The 20063-nt window shown below is 49.2% G+C and overlaps 1 protein-coding gene across 5 annotated transcripts in view; it reads left to right on the top strand.

The window, feature by feature from the left end:
- The window catches only part of DPP6 (dipeptidyl peptidase like 6), a 905150-nt gene that overhangs the window by 810463 nt on the left and 74624 nt on the right, over nucleotides 1-20063 (top strand). For all 5 annotated transcript variants that reach the window (XM_032394354.1, XM_032394352.1, XM_032394353.1 and 2 more), the window contains exons 11-12: nucleotides 15416-15539; nucleotides 17245-17283. In XM_032394354.1, coding sequence (XP_032250245.1) covers nucleotides 15416-15539; nucleotides 17245-17283 — 163 coding nt within the window. The remainder of the gene's footprint in view (nucleotides 1-15415; nucleotides 15540-17244; nucleotides 17284-20063) is intronic.

The following is a 20063-nucleotide window of genomic DNA, read 5'->3' as shown; positions in this document are numbered from 1 at the left end:
GCTCACCGCGTCCTTTCCCTGCCTGCCAGCTAGAAGGAAAGTCCGGGAGCAGGGACTTGGGTCTGGAGCGGGGCCTGGAATGCCGGACAAGCTCAAGAAACCTTTGTCTATGGGCCAATGAACTGAACACGTAGCCAATAAAATCTCACTCCGGTAGGATTCTCAAAGATTGAGATATCTCTGGTTGTTTGGTACCTTTCTAAGAACCAAGCGTTTAGCAATGTTTAGCCGCTGACGGCTCCTGCCATCTTAAACATAGGATGCTGTAGGGGAGGCAGAACTTTATCTCTGCCCATCTTAGGTTTTCAGTTGGGACTCTTTAACAAAAGGATAGATTAACAAAAGAAAATCAAATAGTTAAGTAATGCATATGGAGAACATTCCATGGTGAAAATCTGAAAAGTAACTCAAAGAAGCAGTTCAGAACTCCCGCTATATAGCATCTTCCAGCAGGAACAATGAATTTGCAGAGAATTAAGCTGACAAAGGAGAGCAGTTTTAGGTTCCTAAGGACAGCAGACCTGGGAGGGAACTCACAGAGGAAGGCTTGTTTGCAGATTCCCCTGGTGCGTCTCTGGGCTAAGAGTCTGTCTCCAGTAAATGGAGAATTTATTTCCTGCCTTTAGACAGAAATGGGGGGTAGCTTTTTCTGGGTTTGCTCCTGCTTAATTGCCTTCTGCTCAAAATAATTATTATGTCAAAAAGGCCTATCTTGGGGCAACATATTCTGGTTTCTTTCAACTAATCCAGGAAAAGTAAAGCTCAGACACTGTGTAGAGGGTTATAGAAAGGAAGATCTGCATCATGCCCCCAACGATCTAGGCAGAGAGAGACAACAAAGAAATATATATTTAAAAAATTAAGTGCCACAAAGTAGGGATCTGTTCTTTGAAGAGTTTTGCCCCCTGCCTGGAGCAGTCCCTTCCAGGGAGGAGGGTCGGCAGGGGTGGGGTTTGGAGACACAGTCCAGATTTGGGATATTCTAGGATCCAGTCTTAAAGAGGAGTGGGGGAGCACAGGGGTGGGGTCCCCGTACAGGGCGCGGGTTGATTTGTAAATCTGTGGCCCCAGGGCCATTTCCGTTCTTCCCTCCTTCCAAACTGGGCTTCTAGATTCGCTGGCGGGTTTTCACTCTTGGTGTCCCTCTGCTTGTCTTCTCGGGCACAAGGACAAGGGCTTACAGGCTTGTGGGACAGTAGCCGTGTGGGGTGGCCCCTAAGGGATAGCCCCCAGCTCTGTCGTAGTTCCTACTACCCGCCTCCCCCAGGTGCAGACACAGGAATACAGAGGCTAAGGAAGGTGTCTGAATCCACGCCGGGTGTGAAAGGGGGTGCTGGGCCTCACACCAGGCCAGCTGGACAGCCTCACCTCCCTGACAGCCTCCAGAGAGCTGCAGAGAATTCTGGAAGGCCACTGGTCACTTTCAGCAGGCCGGTCAGGAGCTGTCGGGAGGAAGAAATCAAACCCCTCATCTGTCAGCCGTCTAATGTGTTGGCTTGCTAACCAGCCTGACCTCCCCTCCGAGGGTTCTCAGGCACGGGGAGGATTGAGTCTGGGCTTCCAGATCTTTCCGCATGGCAAGCACTCACTGGCCATGGCTTTGTGCCACGCACTGTGTAGGCCCCCGATGGCGTCTTCCAGACAGCTCGTGGTCCGTGGCCGAAGTGAAGTGTGGTGGGGACCACAGTGGCCGGTGCTGGGGCGCCGGACTCATGATGCCGCCCTCGGGCGCAGGATTTCCTGAGCCAAATTTGAGGCTTATACGAACGGTAACTGGGAACGGTGACCCCTCGGAGATGGGGCGAGGGGAAGGGGCGAGCTGAGGGGAGATCCTGAGCCTCTCCAGGAATGTGAACGCAGCGTGTCCTGGGGGTGGGAAGCCCTCAGTGGGATCATGATGCACAGCCCATCCTGCGGGTTGTACAATTTCCCCCAGAAACCCAGCTGTGCTGATAAAACCAGTGCACTTGTGTTCTGCTGGTTTTCTAGGGCCTCTGCAGAGCCGGTGAGCTGGGTGTTGAATTAAGATGTAGCAAATACCGGGCAGGATCATTTTGAAGATGTGCAGTACCGGGCCGATACGTATTTTTATTCTCCAAATATCCCATCCTCGCGCAGGATAGCCACCGGCCAGTGCCGTGCCTGATCGCCAGCCTGGGGAGGAGCCAGAGTCTGGGTCCCTGATCCCCCCTCCGCCCCTTCCCTGGCCTGGAAAAGGGTCCCAGGCATCTTGCTCTCACTGTATTTTCGTCTACTTCAGCTTATTCATTTGCATCTCCAGGAGCAAGGATTTCGATCTGCTTAATTCACCAATGGCCACTATTGGTCACTGCAAGGCTGTGCTCTTTTTATTTATTTGTTCTTTTCAGCCGTAGTCCCTACTCCCATGCTCCCCAACCACATGGGCACCTATTTATTACTTTTTTGTCAGTTTTTGGTTTTTTATTTACTAAAATCAGCCACTTTGTTCAAATGCATTTTTTGTTTAAATTGTTTTTCTTCTTTATGGTTTTAAATTTAATTCCAGTGTAGTTGACATACAGTGCTGGTTTCAGGTTACAATACAGTGATTCAGCAGTTCTCTGCAGTACTCAGTGCCAGTCATCATAAGGGTGCTCTTCATCCCCATCCCGTTTCCTCCATCCCCACCACCTGCCCTCGGGTGACCATCAGTGTGTTCTCTAGAGTGAAGAGTCTTTTTTTTTGTTTGTTTGTCTCCTCTTTTCTTTGTTCATTTGTTTTTTTTCTTAAATTCCACACATGAGTGAAATCATATGGTATTTGTCTTTCTCTGACTTATTTTGCTTAGCATTATACCCTTTAGCTCCAGCCGTGTTGTTGTAAATGGCAAGATTTTGTTCCTTTTTTGGTTGAGTAATATTCCATTGTATATGTACCACATCTTCTTTATCCATTCATCAGTCCACGGACACATGGGCTGCTTCCATATCTTGGCTATTGTAAATAATGCTGCTATAAACACAGGGGTGCATGCATCCCTTTGAATTAGTGTTTTTGTATTTTCTGGGTAAATACCCAGTAGTGCAATTACTGCATCATAAGGTAGTTCTATTTTTAATTTATCAAGGACCCTCCACACTGTTTTCCACAGTGGCTGCACCAGTTTGCTTGCCCATCAACAGTGCACGAGGGTTGCCTTTTCTCTGCATCCTCACCAATAATTTTTTCCCAGGTTGTTGACTTTAGCCATTCTGACAGGTGAGGTGATATCTCACTGAGGTGTTGATTTGTATTTCCCTGATGATGAGTGATGTTGAGCATCCTTTCATGTGTCTGTTGGCCATCTGGATGTCTTCTTTGGAAAAATGTCTATTCATGTCTTCTGCCCATTTTTAAATTGGATATTTGGTTTTTTTGGATGATGAGCTGTATCAGTTCTTTATATATTTTGGATACTCATCCTTTATCGGATACATCATTTGCAAATATCTTCTCCCATTCCCTAGGTTGTCTTTTAGTTTTGTTGCTTATTTCCTTTGCTGTGCAGAAGCTTTTTATTTTGATGTATTTCCAATAGTTTGTTTTTTCTTTTGTTTCCCTTGCTTCAGGGACATATCTAGAAAGATGTTGCTGTGGCCAATGTCAGAGAAGTTACTCCACAGGCACCTATTTAAATCCATTTGAGTCCCCTCTCTCCCTGTTAATGTTGGTAAAGTCTGTATTGCTGTTTGTACGTGTGCACGCTCATTTTGCATAAGTGGCATTGTGATGTACATAGATACAGACGTATAAATTGATGTGTGTGTGTAGACCTGTTTCCTGTCTTTTTCACTCAGCAGTATGTAAAGACCTAGCATATCGCTCTGCATACACGCAGCTCTGTGCTTCTAACTGTGCACATGGTCTAGACTTCTGCAGTTCCTAGGGGCTTACATTCTCATGGCCTCCTCTGCCACCAGCTGCCTCTTCCTTACCCACCACCCATGATAAGGAAATGTAGCCTTCTTCCTGCTCCATCCATACCAAATAGGGACTCGCTGGGAGATTGGTACAGTGAATCCAATACGAATCTTCACTAAGAAATAGGGGGAGGACAGAGGTCATCAGAGCAATGGAAGCATCACACAAAAACAGGGTCCTCGTTACTAGTGACCTCAGCCCCAGCACCATCAGTAACTATACTGCCACCACCTATCTCAACCACCACCACCATAACTACCACCGCCGCCATCACCACCACCACCACCACCACCACCATCACCGCCATCACCGCCATCACCACCACCACCACCACCACCATCACCACCATCACCACCACCACCACCACCACCACCACCACCACCACCACCACCGCCACCACCACCACCACCACCACCACCATCACCACCACCACCACCACCATCACCACCACCATCGCCACCATCACCGTCATCACCTCCACCACCATCACCACCATCACCACCACCACCACCACCATAACCATCACCTCCACCACCATCACCACCACTGCCACCACCCCATCATTACCATCACCACCACTACCACCATCACTATAACCTTCACCCCCTATCACCTCCATCACTTGCCTCTATGTCTCCTCTTCAATGAATCCCTTCATGTTCAAAGCATATAAACTGTTGAATAAGGACTCCACAATCCCTAAGACAGCACCTCTCTCACTTCCTTCTCCCTCATCCTGACAGTTGGACCAGCGATATAGCCAGCCCCTATGATTGAAGGGAAAGATAACATGGTCTGTTACTCTGTCGAAAATGAAATGATGGAAATATACATCAGATAGTAATTTGTCTTACAGTCACATCACTTTTATATTCTGCAAAATGCAATCAACCTGCAGATATTTTTATATAATTATGTGACGGCTCTGAGGACATGCTCAGATATGGGGCATAGGCAGTACTTGGTATTCGGTATTGTTTCAGTTTGCTCAACAGTGCCTATTAAAGAACATTATTTTTTTAAAATTTCTCTCTCAAAGTATTTTTTTGCTCTGGCTTTATTCATGGAATGAACATTGCTGAGAAAATGCCAGAGTTAATTGCAGGCTCTTTATTTCAGATAAACAGACCTTTTGTTTCTTTGCCCTTTATTGCCACACAACTGCCAGAACCTTTGCCAGAATTTGGAATACCAAGAAGTGACATGGCACATTAATCCCTGTGAGGGAGACAATGCCTTATTAATATTTTATGGCAAACAAATGGACTAATAAAAAATTCATATACTGCTTACCAGGAAGAGTCTCTTTATTTTGATTTGAAGGCACCTTTGGCTGGAGATTTGTGGGAACGTTGTAATGTTTTCTCAGCCAACTTGTGCTTTTCAACACTCACTCCATGCACATCCTCCTCACCATAGGGCAGTCCTTACCCTGCCCTGAAATGAGGGGTTGTCTGTCTCCCCAACACTGGGAGCTCCCCTACGACAAGGGTTTGGCTCTCCGTGTCGCCAGCATCTGGAACCATGTCTGCACAGTGCTCAACCCTCCCTAAATGCTCTTCGGATGAACACGTGTTATTCGTTGACAGACAAAGTACTTTAGAATAAAGAGGAAATCGGTAGGATTTCTTCCAGGAATCTTTTGTTTCCTATTAATATTTTGGTATTGTGTTCTTTTTAAAATGCAATTTCTAAGGTTCTCAAAATATGATCATCTATTTTCTGTGATTATCAGAATATCGTAGCATCTCTCATCTCAACATTGGATCAATCCTTGTGTCTTCCAAAGCCCTGCTCCGTCTCACCTTCGTAAATCATTCTGCTTTAAATCCTGTTTTCTCCCCTCCTTTTACTGCAACCAACTTCTCTTTATTCTAGAGCACCTTATCTGCCCACCATTACATTTATTCCTCCAGAGAACACTTAGTAAGGGCAGAGACGGACGTGGAGCTCCGTCACTAAATGGCCCTCGGAGCTGTTCTCACCAGCGTGTCACGTGGCTCACTGAGATTGTGGTCCTCAAACTGGAACACCACTGGAATCACCTGGGGCCTCATCCAACCATACCTTGCGGCCCCACCCACAGAGTTTTGGATTCAGTGGGTCTGGGGTGGGCCTGCAAATGTGTATTTCCAACCTTCCCAGGTGCTGCTGGTCGGGGACCACACTTGGAGGACTGCTGACTTTGATAATCAGGCATGGGTACAGAGACAGTCTCTGCCACGGCCTCTGTCCCCTGTGGCAGAGACTTGGGCTGATCCTGCCATCATTACTGTCTGCTGCTGTCCCTGGGGGAGGGGGCAACCTCCCCGAGTGCGGTGGCCGCAGGGGGCGTGTTCTGCAACCCCGAGTCAGTGTGTACAGGACCGTGGACACAGGCTCCCCCGTCTCTGTCCACGCTTCCTTCCCAGCGGCAATGGGATGAGTACAGCGATCACAGCGAGGTCGATGTACGACCACGGATGCATCACCTGCACCCACACAGACAGGCCCCGTGGAGAGGCCATGGTCAAGGGGACTCAGGGCTCTCTGTAGCCACATCTGTCCCATCATACACTGGTCACATCATTCCTCTACTTGCCTTCACTGCTGGGGGCATCGGCAGCTCCCAGGGGCGTGGCCGACTCTAACTACTGATCGCTTCATTGACACTGAGGTCCTTCCCACTCTCAAGTCCCTCTAGGTTCTCCTCAGGCACTTCCCCCCACTCTCCCCTCGAGAGACAGTGTGACTCAAGCTGTAAGAATTATATGGGTTTCCTCTGTAGGTACCCGAGCCTGGGTCCTGGATCATGACTTTGCTCATTGCTTCAAGGAGCTCCCAGCCCGGCTAATGGGTCACAAAGAATTGGTACTGCATGATGATCTGAGACAAGATGGCACAAATCGCAGGTGCCGGGAAAGGTTCGAGGAAGGAGGGGTGGATGTGGCCTGGTGGAGGATGCTGGGTTCGGGGACTCTCTTCCCGCCTGTGTTTTCAGCATCTGTAGTAGGGCCAGAGACGCCCGCAGACTCCAAGAGCAAAAGCAGGCTGTCTGGGACTTCCAGTCTGGGGAATGTGGGCCCGGGGGTTCCTGGTGCTGCACGGCCTGGGAGCTACACGTTCCCGGTGCGGAAGTCCCTGCCTGGGGAGAGGGAGGGGGGTAAACGGTGCCCACCCGAGCGCCCACAGCGCCTCCGCCGAGGGAGCACAGCGAAAACACACTGGGAGCAAAAGCCATTCTCCGGGGAAGAGGGCCTTGAGAGGGACCGACCTAGGACACAAGTCAACAGGGCCCCCAGGCTGGCCCCAGCCGCAGCTGTAGGGCCGCCTGCCCGAGGACAGCCTCGCAGAGGCCCCCTGCTGTAAAACTCAGAAATCACAGGAGCATCTCAAGAAAATTCAGCACATCAGAGCAATAGCCCTTGAGTATGGTTTTAAAAGAAGGAAACCTTCTCCAAGATACTTGATCCTTTTATTTTTTCTTTCTTGAAAAGGACAGAGGACAAAATGTGTATTCAGTTTGTTTATGTAGGTTCCAACTGAAACCGTTCTGTTTGGTTAAAAAAAAAGAAAGAAAAAAAGGAAAAAGAAAAGAAATAAGAAACTGTTCTGTTTGGTGAAAAATTCAGCTGAGATCTTGGCCACCATTGAGAATACCTGCGAAGCCCGCGTGTGTCCCGGGGTGCGGGCCAGCCGCCCTGGGCAGTGCTCATTTCAGCCACGAGCTGGACCCTCCCTGCTCCAGCCACACTCACCGCCTGACCACCTCGCTGGACAAAAAGAGAAACACTCCGTGGTTTACTGCAGAGGCTGAAAGACCATCAGACCTCACAGCACCTTCTCCCTGGCACAGTCTGCTCACTCAGTGTGCTGCCCATCCATCTGATCTCACCACTTTTGTGTGTGCTTAGATTTTCATTGACTTGTCAAGGTAATTAATTAATGGAAGTGTTCTGTGGCTGATTTGCCCTCTCCTGCCCACTTTTCTTGTAATGTCAATTCTTCAGTAGCTTAAAAAAAAAAAAATCTCATTCTTACAAACTCAGTGTGGCCGGGAGCACCCAGAGCAGCCTCGACCACATGCCCACCGAGGGCGGGCACCTCTCCCTAAGTCCCCGCGTGTGGTAGCCCACAGACTCAGCCTTGTCCAGGTCACTAACATGTTTCTCGACAGCTCCATGCTTTTTTTCTTAACTTTTATTTAGTTGTAACTTTGTGTTTCCTTTTAATCAAAGTGTTGCATATTAATGCTTCAAAGTAAAACCATGCAGAAGGGGTTATGGAAGAACAACAGTCCCTCCCCACTTACCCATCCCACCCCCAGATGGAGATGATTTTTAACTCCTTGTATGGTTTTTCCCGATAGTAACCCTCCTATTGCTAAATAATATGTTTATATATTTTATTTTTAATTTGTTATCTTATTAATTTATATTAATTTTATTATTTATTTTTACTAATTTGTGCATTATTAATTTGTTTCTTTCTTATGATAGACAAGAAATGGGCACACTCACCCTTATGCCCTTCCACCTTCTCCATATATGTGCATTTTAATTTCCTCTGTTACTTACCTTTATAAACTTAAGAATTCATAACTCCCCAGTTTGAAAGATGAAGATATTGGTCCTGTCCTTTCCTCCAGGTCCCTCTCCTGTCCCTGTCTGTCCCCTAGAAACTCTGTCATCTTTTTTTTTACATTTATATCATTGAGATTGATGGCATTTGCTTTCTGTCCTGTAACCATATCTAAATCTCCTTACTTATCTTTAAGTTGATTCTAAGAAGTTAAAACCAATAAATAGCATTGACTTCATCGTAAGTAATTGTCTTTCATGCTAGAGCTGTGACTGCATCTCGTTTTTGTCCAGTGTTTTGTTTTTCCTGGAGTTTTAAGTTGTTTTATTTTTGACTTGGAATATTCCATTTTATCTTATTCTCATTATTTGCCCCCCAAACTCTATTAGGTATTCTGTTACATTGCTCGTTACCCCACACCTATCTTCCCAAGTACCCTCCACTGCACACCCCAGCGTGGAGTGATTATTCTCTACCACGTCTGCGACAAGACTGTCCTGGGACACCCCCCCCCCCCACTGCTGTCCTGGGTTGGAGCCACTGTTTCCTGGATCGTATGTCACCTTCTTTTCTGATGACATTCTCATTAGATATTAAATTATTATATAAACTATTCTGGTCTTGGGTAAAACATTGTGATTTAAGACAGTTCCATCAGTAAATGACATATAGCCTGGTCTCTCATGGGCAACTCTTGGTATAAATCCCTCTTGCGAGTCTTCCTTTTCAAAACCTGTTATCTTGGCTATTTTTGTCCATTTCTTCTTATATGTGAACTTTAGAATTATTTTTTATTATGTTCAGTTAGCCAACATATAATACATCATTAGTTTTTGACATATTTTATTAGATGATCTCCTCTCAGCAAAGAAATCCATTGGTCTTTCTGTTAGAATTAAATTTATTCCTTTAAAAAACATTCAGTATTCACCATGGGTGAAGCACCTTGCAGGGGCCGAAGATGCAGAAATGAATAAGGTAATGTGGTCTCTGCCCTCGGGAAGCTTCAGTAGAATCAGTTCAGGCCTTCCCAGATGGATCGTCATTTTGAAAAGTACTTAACCACATTTAGCTTCCCATTCCAGGAACATGGTATGTTTTTCTTCCTTTCTCTTAAATGTCCTTTCTGTTTCATCATTGTGCTGTATGCTACCTTTTTATTGTTATGTTAATCACCGTACATAACATCATTAGTTTTTGATGTAGTGTTCCATGATTCATTGTTTACGTATAACACCCAGTGCTCCATGCAGAACATGCCCTCCTCAATACCCATCACCAGGCTAACCCATCCTCCCACCCCCTCCCCTCTAGAACCCTCAGTCTGTTTCTCAGAGTCCATCATCTCTCATGGTTCGTCTCCCCCTCCAATTTCCCCCCCTTCATTCTTCCCCTCCTGCTATCTTCTTTTTCTTTTTTTTTTTAAAACATATATTGTATTATTTGTTTCAGAGGTACAGATGTGAGATTCAACGGTCTTGCACAATTCACAGCGCTCACCATAGCACATACCCTCCCCAGTGTCCATCACCCAGCCACTCCATCCCTCCCACTCCCCACCACTCCAGCAACCCTCAGTTTGTTTCCTGAGATTAAGAATTCCTCATATCAGTGACGTCATATGATACATGTCTTTCTTTGATTGACTTATTTCACTCAGCATAACACCCTCCAGTTCTATCCACGTCATTGCAAATGGCAAGATCTCATTCCTTTTGATGGCTGCATAATATTCCATTGTATAAAGTGCTCAACATTGCTCGGCATCAGGGAAATCCAAATCAAAACCTCAATGAGATATCAACTCACACCAGTCAGAATGGCTAAAATTAACAAGTCAAGAAACGACAGATGTTGGCAGCGATGCAGAGAAAGGAGAACCCTCCTACACTGTTGGTGGGAATGCAAGCTGGTGCAGCCACTCTGGAAAACAGTATGGAGGTTCCTCAAAAAGTTGAAAATAGAGCTACCATACGACCCAGCAATTGCACTACTGGGTATTTACCCCAAAAATACAAATGTAGGGATCCGAAGGGGCACCAGCACCCCGATGTTTATAGCAGCAATGTCCAAAATAGCCAAACTGTGGAAAAAGCCAAGATGTCCATCGACAGATGAATGGATAAAGAAGATGTGGTATATATATATACAATGGAATATTATGCTACCTTTTGTTTTTAATGTGCTTTGAAAACTTGCTAAATATTTATAATTCTATGAGATAATCACCCAATATTTCTTTTATTTCACAATGTTTTTGTCACTTAATAATCACTTCTGATATTTACTTCAAATTTGTAATCAAATTAATAGTGGTTTTGGACTACCTATGGATGATTTATTTTAGGGATTATCTTCGTACATGCCTAGCTTTTAATTTTGAGCCTTTTGAGTTTTTTTCAGTATAGAGTATATTCAAGTAGAAGATACTGCTTATTAAAAACACCGAAATGTTAAATACCCCCTCAACCTAGAACAGTAGAGAAATTTGATATCCGCCTAAATTTTGATCATTTGTTAAAACATATTTCCTTATTACTAGGTTATAGTGAGATTTCTCTTTCCTTAGAACTCAAAGATTCTATCAGAACATATTTAGGCATTTTATTAACTTCCCTGGAATATGGAAAACCCTTCTCACCTGCACGTTCAGATCCTGTTGTACACACGTCGCCGTCTCGTCTCTGAGTTTGGGAGATGGTTCCTCTCCCCATCACTGTGGTTTCTCTGCAGGAAGCTCTGACGGCCTCGGACAGGAGGGCAGTCTCTGTTCCTTCCTTTCGCCTTCCTCTGCCTTCTGGGAGAACTTCCCAAATTTTCCTCAGTTTCTCTGAGTCCAATTTCTCTCACCTTTGGATTTGGTTTCCCTAGAGTCTTTCATCTCCCCTCTTCATCTCATCTTATATTCTTAGGGTTATGTTCTGCTTTTTTTTTTTCTTCAAAGATTTTATTTATTTATTTATTTGACAGAGAGATAGCGAGAGCAGGAACACAAGCAGGGGGAGTGGGAGAGGGAGAAGCAGGCTTCCCGCCGAGCAGAGAGCCCGATGTGGGGCTCGATCCCAGGACCCTGGGATCATGACCTGAGCCGAAGGCAGACGCTTAACGACTGAGCCACCCAGGCGCCGCAATATGTTCTGCTTTTATGTTGTCAGCATAATTCCCCCTTCCCTCCATCTGTGTTGTATGACGACCTTTGTCGTTCTCCACACCAGGAAGGAGACATCCACGCATGCCTGACACCTCGTAGCAGATGCCACGGGAGGGTTATTTTTGACTCTGAACTTTGGGGGCTGCTTGAACCTCTCAGATGGAATCAGAAGACAGAGTCTAACCTCTCCATCTGGTGTGCTCCCTGGGCAGACTTGAGCGTCTTCTTCCGCCTTCTTTAGAATTTTTTTATTTTTGACATTCTAAGTCAATAGGCGTCTATGAAAAATCATGATCCTCTGTAACATTGAGGTAGCAAAGGTTTGACTTCCCAAATTTCTGGGTGGTGCAAGGTCAGGGTTTCTGAGGAAGGATGAGTTCCCGGGGAGGAGAATCATATTCTCCTACCTGGCTGCTGCTCGTCTCATAGAGTGAAGCATGGGCTGGGCCGCCCGTTTTATGGTTTCACGCTTCTCCAGCTGTGTCATGGTTGCTGGAGATTTTCAACACTCACTTTTAGGGGTATTGTGATTTTGTGTCTTTTTTTGTGGTTTAGAGGCAAATTGACACAAAGTTGGTAAAGGCTACCTCAGATTTGCCAACCGGATGCTACTGTGTGCTGGAAATCCCCATGTGTCCGTGCAGTCAACACCGAAACAGGACAATCGATCAGTCCTTCCCCCTAAACCACCAGGAGTAGCCTGACAGACTTGGCCTCGGTCCTTGCCCCCAGCCCCGTAGCCTGCATGTAACCAACAGCTTTGAAATTAGAGAAAATGGAAAGTGTGTAAGGAACCAAGAGAACTTTCTTATCTACTCCTGGATTCTTCTTAAGGAAAGTTTCAGAAATGGGTAAAGTTTGTATTTTCCTTTCCACGAACATATGGTGTCAATACAAATCTTACGTAGTGGAAGAGTGTCCTTCTTTCCAGAGTGTCACTTCTCTGTGAGGCTCTGGAGATCATCGCTCCTTTTAAATCGCCCATCCCTGACCGTGCTTTATCTTTGCAATTTGACTTGATTTTTTAAATAGCCAGAACTTACTTGGCATGAAGCCCAGTCACTGATGCAGTTCACGGGATGAGGAAATGTTGGTTCGAGATGAGATGTTGCCGTACGAGTAATGAGATCGGTGTGAGGTCCTGAAAGAGACCAGTGTTGTGACCATCGGCAGCGTGGCTGGAGGCCCAGCAACCGCCCAACAGTGAAGCGGTGCCACCTGCTGATGCAGAGATATATTATGTCATCTTTATGGAGTCCTTAATAATTTTTATTGTTTCAAGAGTTCATTATATTTCATCACCATAAAATCTCTAAGGGTGCCATCAGTTTGTTTGAAATTCATATTACGCAGATGAGGACCTGAGGATTCAAGTTGCATGTGAAGTAAGGTGTAGAAGCAAAGCCCGCGGGCACCCACCCCTGGTGGGAGCTGCACCTGTCCTTCATCGGGGGCCCCGCCAAGGTCTACACAACTAAACAAAGTGGGTCCAGGTTTAACTGTCCTGATCTGTCGTGCAATTATTTCTTCTTTTCTACAGCATGCCTCAGATCACAAATTAGGAAAGTAAAAGAAAGACTTCTATTTGGTCGATATGAAGATTGTGCAAAACAACACCATAAAACCTAGAAAGACACATAGGACTCGTGAATGTTTCCAAGAAAGGGGTCCTCCCTAACCAGTGTGAAGGCCATGGGAAAAAAAAAAAAAAAAAAAAACTAGTCCTTCCACGAGATCTGACTTTTTCCTCCTTGGTTTTATCCAGATGAAATATGTTTGCTCATCACTGTGAATTCCCACACCACACCCTCAATATGAATGTCTGCATCCAACAGGCCCCACGGTCAAGGAAGACAGGAGTTTGCTCGCATCCGTCCCCGTGGCCCCTCCAGCTAGCAGTCTCTAGCATCTACTGAGCAGGGACCCAAGGATCGTTTATGTTGTAATTTAAAAATAAGAAGTATTATACATGAAGCAAGGGCTGGGCCCAGACCCTGAGTTATTCTGAAGGGCCAAGCTAAATGTTTTTGTGCCTACAAATATTCAGGGAGCCGATCAAAGAAATGGGCTCCGAGCCCTCGGGCAGGGCAGCATCCGCAGAGGACTTGCTGAGAGGCCACGCTGCTTTTCAGAGCAGGAGCCTGACGGTGTTGTGTGAGAGGCAGATCCTGTACACACACGGACCCAGGTCCCTGAGGCCTGGGGGCTCGCTGAGCAGATGGTATGAGCAGATCCAGCCCTATTTCAAAAATCACAGCAATTGAGAAGGTTGAAAATCATAAAAGTTGGATCATGCCTGAATGACATCCTCACCAGCCACGTCCCGAGTAGGTGGGCCAAGACTTGGATGGGCAGCCAGGACCTCCCCCACCCCCACGCGGGAGGTGACAGCCTGAGTCAGCTCTTGACTTAGGTTATTTAGAGTTTTGATTAACAGGTGGATTTGAGAAATAGAGGACACAGCAATTTAATCTCTCCTACTTAACCCAAGCTTAGTTGAAAGCACCTGGTGATTTAGGCCTTTCTGTTGAAAAGTAATCATTGGGCGAACTCGCGTGCCTTTCCAGCTTGCTAGTCATTGTCTAGAGAATGTGCTGCTGTCTTTAGTGATAAAGGATCTTGTAAGACCACAAAGTAATCCTTCTGAACAATAGATCTCATTATAGATATAGATGGGGTAGGTGACGGAACAGGGTTAGCTGGCCTCTAGAACATTCTTGGAATTCACCCAGGGGTAGTCTTTCTGTACCGTTGTATTTTTGGTATTTTCTTCTTCCTCTTAAAGGTGTATATATATATATATATATATATATTTTTTTTTTTTTTTCCCTAGAAATCCCGTGTTAGGGGGCGCCTGGGTGGCTCAGTTGGTTAAGCGACTGCCTTCGGCTCAGGTCATGATCCTGGAGTCCCGGGATCGAGTCCCACATCGGGCTCCCTGCTCAGCGGGGAGTCTGCTTCTCCCTCTGACCCTCCTCCCTCTCGTGCTCTCTGTCTCTCATTCTCTCTCTTGCAAATAAAATCTTAAAAAAAAAAAAAAAAAAGAAATCCCGCGTTAGAAGGGCTCTGGGTGGTGAATTACTTACCGGAAGCCCCAGTGCCCCCCATGCTAAGTACGGGGTAGCCTAGAACACTGTGGTATTTGCAGGTTTGGGTGAAAGCAGGTGTGTGACTCTCGAGTATCAGACGAAATCTGCCTGAAGCCCGGAGCCATGAACCCATTTCCCTAATTAGCTGGCGAATGTCCCTGGGGGTTCTGGCTTCGCCCCGGAGGGAAAGCGACACAGAGCCTTCCTCGGCGTGCCCGCGTGTTCTTCCGGCATCTCGCACTCTGAGAGCCTCTCTCCCCAGGGCCCTCCCGGTTCTCGCTCCGCCGGCCCCTCTGGGACCTCCTCGCTGCCTCCAGGGAGCTGGACGTGTGCGTTTGCCCCGGGCTGTGGCAGGAAAACCAAGCCAGCAGGTCAGCCTGGGCGCAGGCTGACTTACGAACCCCCGGGCAGCACCGACGCACGGCCGCCTCCGGGACGGGCAGCGGGTGGTCGGGCCGAGCGCGCTGTGTCGCGGGGAGCAGCCCAGACAGAGCCACCCTTCCGCGCCTCGTGACTTAGTTTCCCCGCAGAGTTCAGCATGAACGCACATGGTCGGGAAACCCCACTCCAGAGCCTCGCGGCTGGTCCATCCCTGGCCCGCCCCCACCTCTGGCCCCAGCGTCCAGGGCTGGCATGTGCCCGGCTGCTGGCGTCCGCGGGCAAGAGCAGTAATTCCGTGTTTGCGTGTTTTCAGGGAGTACTACATCACCATGGTGAAGTGGGCCACCAGCACCAAGGTGGCCGTCAACTGGCTGAGCCGGGCGCAGAACGTGTCCATCCTCACCCTCTGCGACGCCACCACTGGGGTCTGCACAAAGGTACGGGGCGGGGTCAAGGACCGATGGCCCGAAGCCGCGGAGGCGGCAGTGGGGGAGGGGCAGGTTGGGCTTGGGCTCCGTCACTGAGCACAGACCGCGTGGGAACCTGCCCGCGGGCCTCTGCTTTGCTGCCACCTTGTGGATGAATTGTGTACTGCTGCAAAGCTCACGGCTGAGCCACCCAGCGACCCAAGGAGTCCCGTCCTGGGACCTGTGCGCACTCGGCAGTCTATGGATGTGTTCCTCCCCTTTACCTATGCCCACTGCTGTCTCACGACGAGCATTCCCCGCATTTTCCAGTGGACATCAGGGAGGGGAAGGGGTGGCCTGAGGCCCTGGGACCCAGGTGGGGCCAGCACTGCTGCCTGGCCTCCCCCTTTGGTTGGCTCTGTCCCCCCGCCGACCCGAGCCCGTGCGCGCCTGGGTGGGTCAGCGCCTGGGTGGGCCGGCATCTGCTGAGGCCAGCAGTGTTCCTAGAGGCCTCAGGCTGACTCAATGTGAAGTTAGAGAAGGCAAATGAACGTGGGGAAGACAAAATGAAAAATACGCACAGGAAGCGAGAAAGAATGGAAATCCAAACAAGGCCTGGCCACTGGGCAGAGCAAGGGAACGGCCCCGCCGTTGCCCCCCAGCTAGCAGCAAGCACACCCTCCTCCCTGTGGGCTCAGGATCTCCGCACTCCAGGTCGAGCCCTAAGAGACCGACCTCCTAGTGCTAGGTTAAAAAAAAAAAAATCAATTAAACTCCATTAATCAATCCAGGCAGGTGTTTCAGAAACTCCTTTTAGGACCACACGTTTTTATTCCCCTGCAGAGCAGCTTTGCTGTGGCTTGGGGGGCCTTGAAGCCGCTCTGGCCACACCAAGCACGGCATCGAGGTGAGCTCAGGGATCTGCTGTCTTCCCGTGGGTCAGGGATGTGCCTCTTTCTCGATAGGATCAAGAGCAGATTCTGGGTTATGCTGATGGGCTTACGGAAGGGAAGAAGGGAAGGAGTAGACATGCGGCCAGGAAGCTGGGAATTGCTGGTTATCCACAACTTGTCTCTTCTGTGCCCCGACCTGTGCATGTCAGCAAAGCAGCCCCTTCCTGCCGCTGGTCCACGGACAGAAGAACCCCCACCCCCCACCTCCAGCAGCTGGAGGCCAGACCAGCACCGGGAGCAGGGCCCCCCTCTTGCATAGCCGTCATGCTGGTGTTTTCTGTTTCGTTTTGTCTTCCATTGTGCATCTTTCCACACAGTCCTGGGAGATTGACTTTTCATATACATTTTCAGTCCTTTTAATGTTTTGGGCTACCAGGATTGTTCTTCAGAGCTGCGAACTGGACATGTGAGAAATGTCCACACGCATGCACACACACACACGCAAGTCCCTGCAACAGTGTGGCACCTGAGATTTGCCTTTAAGTGGGCCCCTGCGTGGACAGGGAGGGCCCCAGGGGTAGGCGTGCACCGTCTTCAAGGGACTCCTGCCCGCCATGGATACGTCCCCGTTGCTGGGGCGAGGGGCGTTTGCCTGGTTCGGGGACACGTGTGCGGGGCTGCGAGCCGCAGCGGGGACACGGTGGAGAGCCGGGACGCCGCCTGCCCGGGCCACAGCCCCGTCTGCTTGCGCGGCCACCGTGGAGGGGCTTCAAGCACTGCTGCTCACAGACACGAAACATGCAAATGCAATCCTTTTCTCTAATGCTCGTATCTCATTTCAGAAACACGAGGATGAAAGCGAAGCCTGGCTCCACAGACAGGTAACTCCCCCACGCCTGAGTCCCCACGCTCTCCGCCCGCGCCAGCCACCAGATGCGCCAGCGCGCTGGCTTCCCAGGTTTTCAGAGCCCCACAGAGCCGCACAGCTTCCTGCGCCGGGGGGCGGCGGGCGGCTCAGCCCATGTTGCCCTTGCTCCCCGTGGCCTCGAGCACCACCGGAGAAGCACAGAGCCAGGGGAGATAGTCGTGACATCTTCCGTGGGGAGATCTCAGGGCTCAGTTAGAGGGCCGGCCTTTTGGAGAATTGTGACGAGTCCAGAGAAGTTGCTCAGTCTGCTCTACCGCGGCCAGAGGGAAGGAGACTGCTTGTAGTCCGTTTCTCTCCGCGTGCTCTTGGGGTGTCCCGTGTGAGGCCGGCCCCGCTGCCGTGTGGCCTGGGCCTTCCTGGGGAGCTGGCCTCAGAGCCACCCCTGGGTGTCCCGTCCCGACGCAGGTCAGAAATGCGCATTAGCCAGGCCCTGGGGGCTTGAGATTCGAGGAGGTCGGGCGAGGCTGACAGGGACGCCCTCTGCCCCAACAAAACAGGTCAAACTGCCCCAATACAGCAAAGCTCTCAGCACTGCTGTTTTCTGTCCTCATTGCTCTGCACATCCCAGCAAAGAACAAGGGAGAACGTTTGAGAAGTTTCCTTCCTTGCTGTCCAGCCTCCTGGGATGAAAACTGCCTGAGGATTGATGGGGAGGGTCAGGAATCGTGGTGGAGCGGGCACAGGCGTCCATCTTTACTGACGTGATCGACCGGGGTCAGGGACCGCTGGTGACACCTCCTCCATGTGGAATGGCGGTTGGTCCCCACCTCCCTTCACTAAATCTGGGGGGCAGCCTTGTAAGTGGGCACAGCTGCTTTTCAGACTCCTCCTCGCCAGTCTTACCTGAAAGAGGACTAGCCCAAGTGCCCACTTCTTGTTCCCTGCATGTAAGTCTGGGTGCCAAGTCCAAGCCGAGAAGATACCAAGAACAGGCAAGGGCTTGAGAACCCTGCGGTGGGAGCTGGGAAGTTCCCAAAGGCCCCCTGGACTCGTGACATGAGCACAGATATCAAATATACATGCATCAGACAGAACATCAGGGAGGTTGACGTGGAAGAAGCAGAAGAGAATGCATTATCTATCTGGTCGTCTGGTCAACCAGTGCTTATGGATCATACCAGGCACGGCACTAGAATCAGGCTCTTCTCCTGAGCCCCTGGCTAGCAGGTTCGAGAACATCCTTCCTTTTCTCGGCTCAGTGACGCTCTGTTGTACGGATAGACCACAGTTGGTTTATCTGTTGATGGGCACTTGGGTTGTCTCTGCTGTTTGGCCATCTTGAGCAGTGCAGCTAAGAATATTCGTGGAGGGATAGGAGCTGGACAAAAGGGCCACCTTTGTGTGATCCCGTGAACATGAAATGTCAGGAATAGATGAGTTCACAGACAGAGCTGTTGCTGGCTGCCAGGGCTGGGGAGGGGCACAGGGATGAACAGTTTCAAGGGCCTGGGGTTCTATCCCAGGGGATGGAAATGTGCTGGAACCAGAGAGGTGCTGGTTGCACGACCTTGTGAATGTACTAGGTGCCACTAAATTATTCACTTTTATTAAAATGTTTTGTTTTATGTGAATTTCATCCCAATACCTTTTTTTAAAAATGAATCCACTAGAGCATTTCTCAAAGAGTCATGGGGTAGAAAGGGAGATGAGAGGCGCACATGAGTCCAACCTGTGGCGAACGGAAGTAATCCTAAGATATGTAGGAAATGTGTTCAAGTGTTAGCAGTCAGCGGGGCTGGAGCAGGGAAACAGAGTGTGACCTGGGGGGCAGCGCCGGGACCCCCGGAGTCGGGGGCAGCTTCTGTATCTGAGTAGGAGGGGGCGAGCGAGGGGCTCCTCGCTGCAGCCCAGCGATGCGTTATTCTCCGGGAGTGGGGGCGCTGCTCGGTGCACGGCGGCTTCCCTGTCCTCCTGCCATCCTGGCTGGTCCTCGTGGTCCCGAGGCTGCAGGGCTGGGCTGCTTTGCTGTCCTCTTCATCAGCGCTGCAGGGACACCGTCGGCACTGGGATGTTTCTGTATTTATCAACATGGCGTCTTGTGGCCACCTGGGAACACCATCCACGCTCCAGACAGACAGCCCGGATGTGACTTAGGAAACCAGATCTTCCCAAGCAAAATCAAGTCAGCACTTAAAAAGTAGCATGAAGAATTGCACTTCTAAAATGTAGACTTTAAGGCACTTACTGAGGAAACAGCTATCGTTTTTAAAACAGCCATTGGAAACCACGTCATGCCGTTTTGAGTGGAAGATGGCACATCCCATAAAGGAATTGCTTCCTCCAAGCTGGTGCATCCCCGGGTCTGGTCCGGCGAGCGTGGGGAGGCCCTGATTTCTGTGGGTACCACGCCTCAGGCATCACTAACACACAGCTCTGGGGGCATTAGGAAAATCCAGTTTCAACAGTTTCTCATGACATTCCTTTCAAAGAGATGTTTCCTAAAGGAATTGATGGACCCTGGCTTTCAATCTGTAGCCTTTCCGAATCCCTCAAGATACTGTGAGGTTCTGGAGGGTGAGTTAGGAATGTGTTCAAGGCTGACGGCTGTCTGCTCACCAAGCAGGGCACGGTATCCTGGAGAGAACAGAGTGTGGGATGTCCCATCGACATCGGGAGACCCAGTCTGCTTGGATCAACGGTCTTCTGATCCCTGGCTGCCAGGCAAACAGGGGTGGGCTGGAGCAGACCTGAGCCTCCATCCCCTCTCTTTTCCTCCCCTGTCCTTCCTGAGGC

The sequence above is a fragment of the Phoca vitulina genome, unplaced genomic scaffold (genome assembly GCF_004348235.1).
Source record: "Phoca vitulina isolate PV1807 unplaced genomic scaffold, GSC_HSeal_1.0 scaffold80, whole genome shotgun sequence".
In the NCBI taxonomy this organism is placed as follows: Eukaryota; Metazoa; Chordata; class Mammalia; order Carnivora; family Phocidae; genus Phoca; species Phoca vitulina.
Note: the sequence above shows the minus strand (reverse complement) of the source record. Positions and strands in the feature narration are given on the sequence as shown.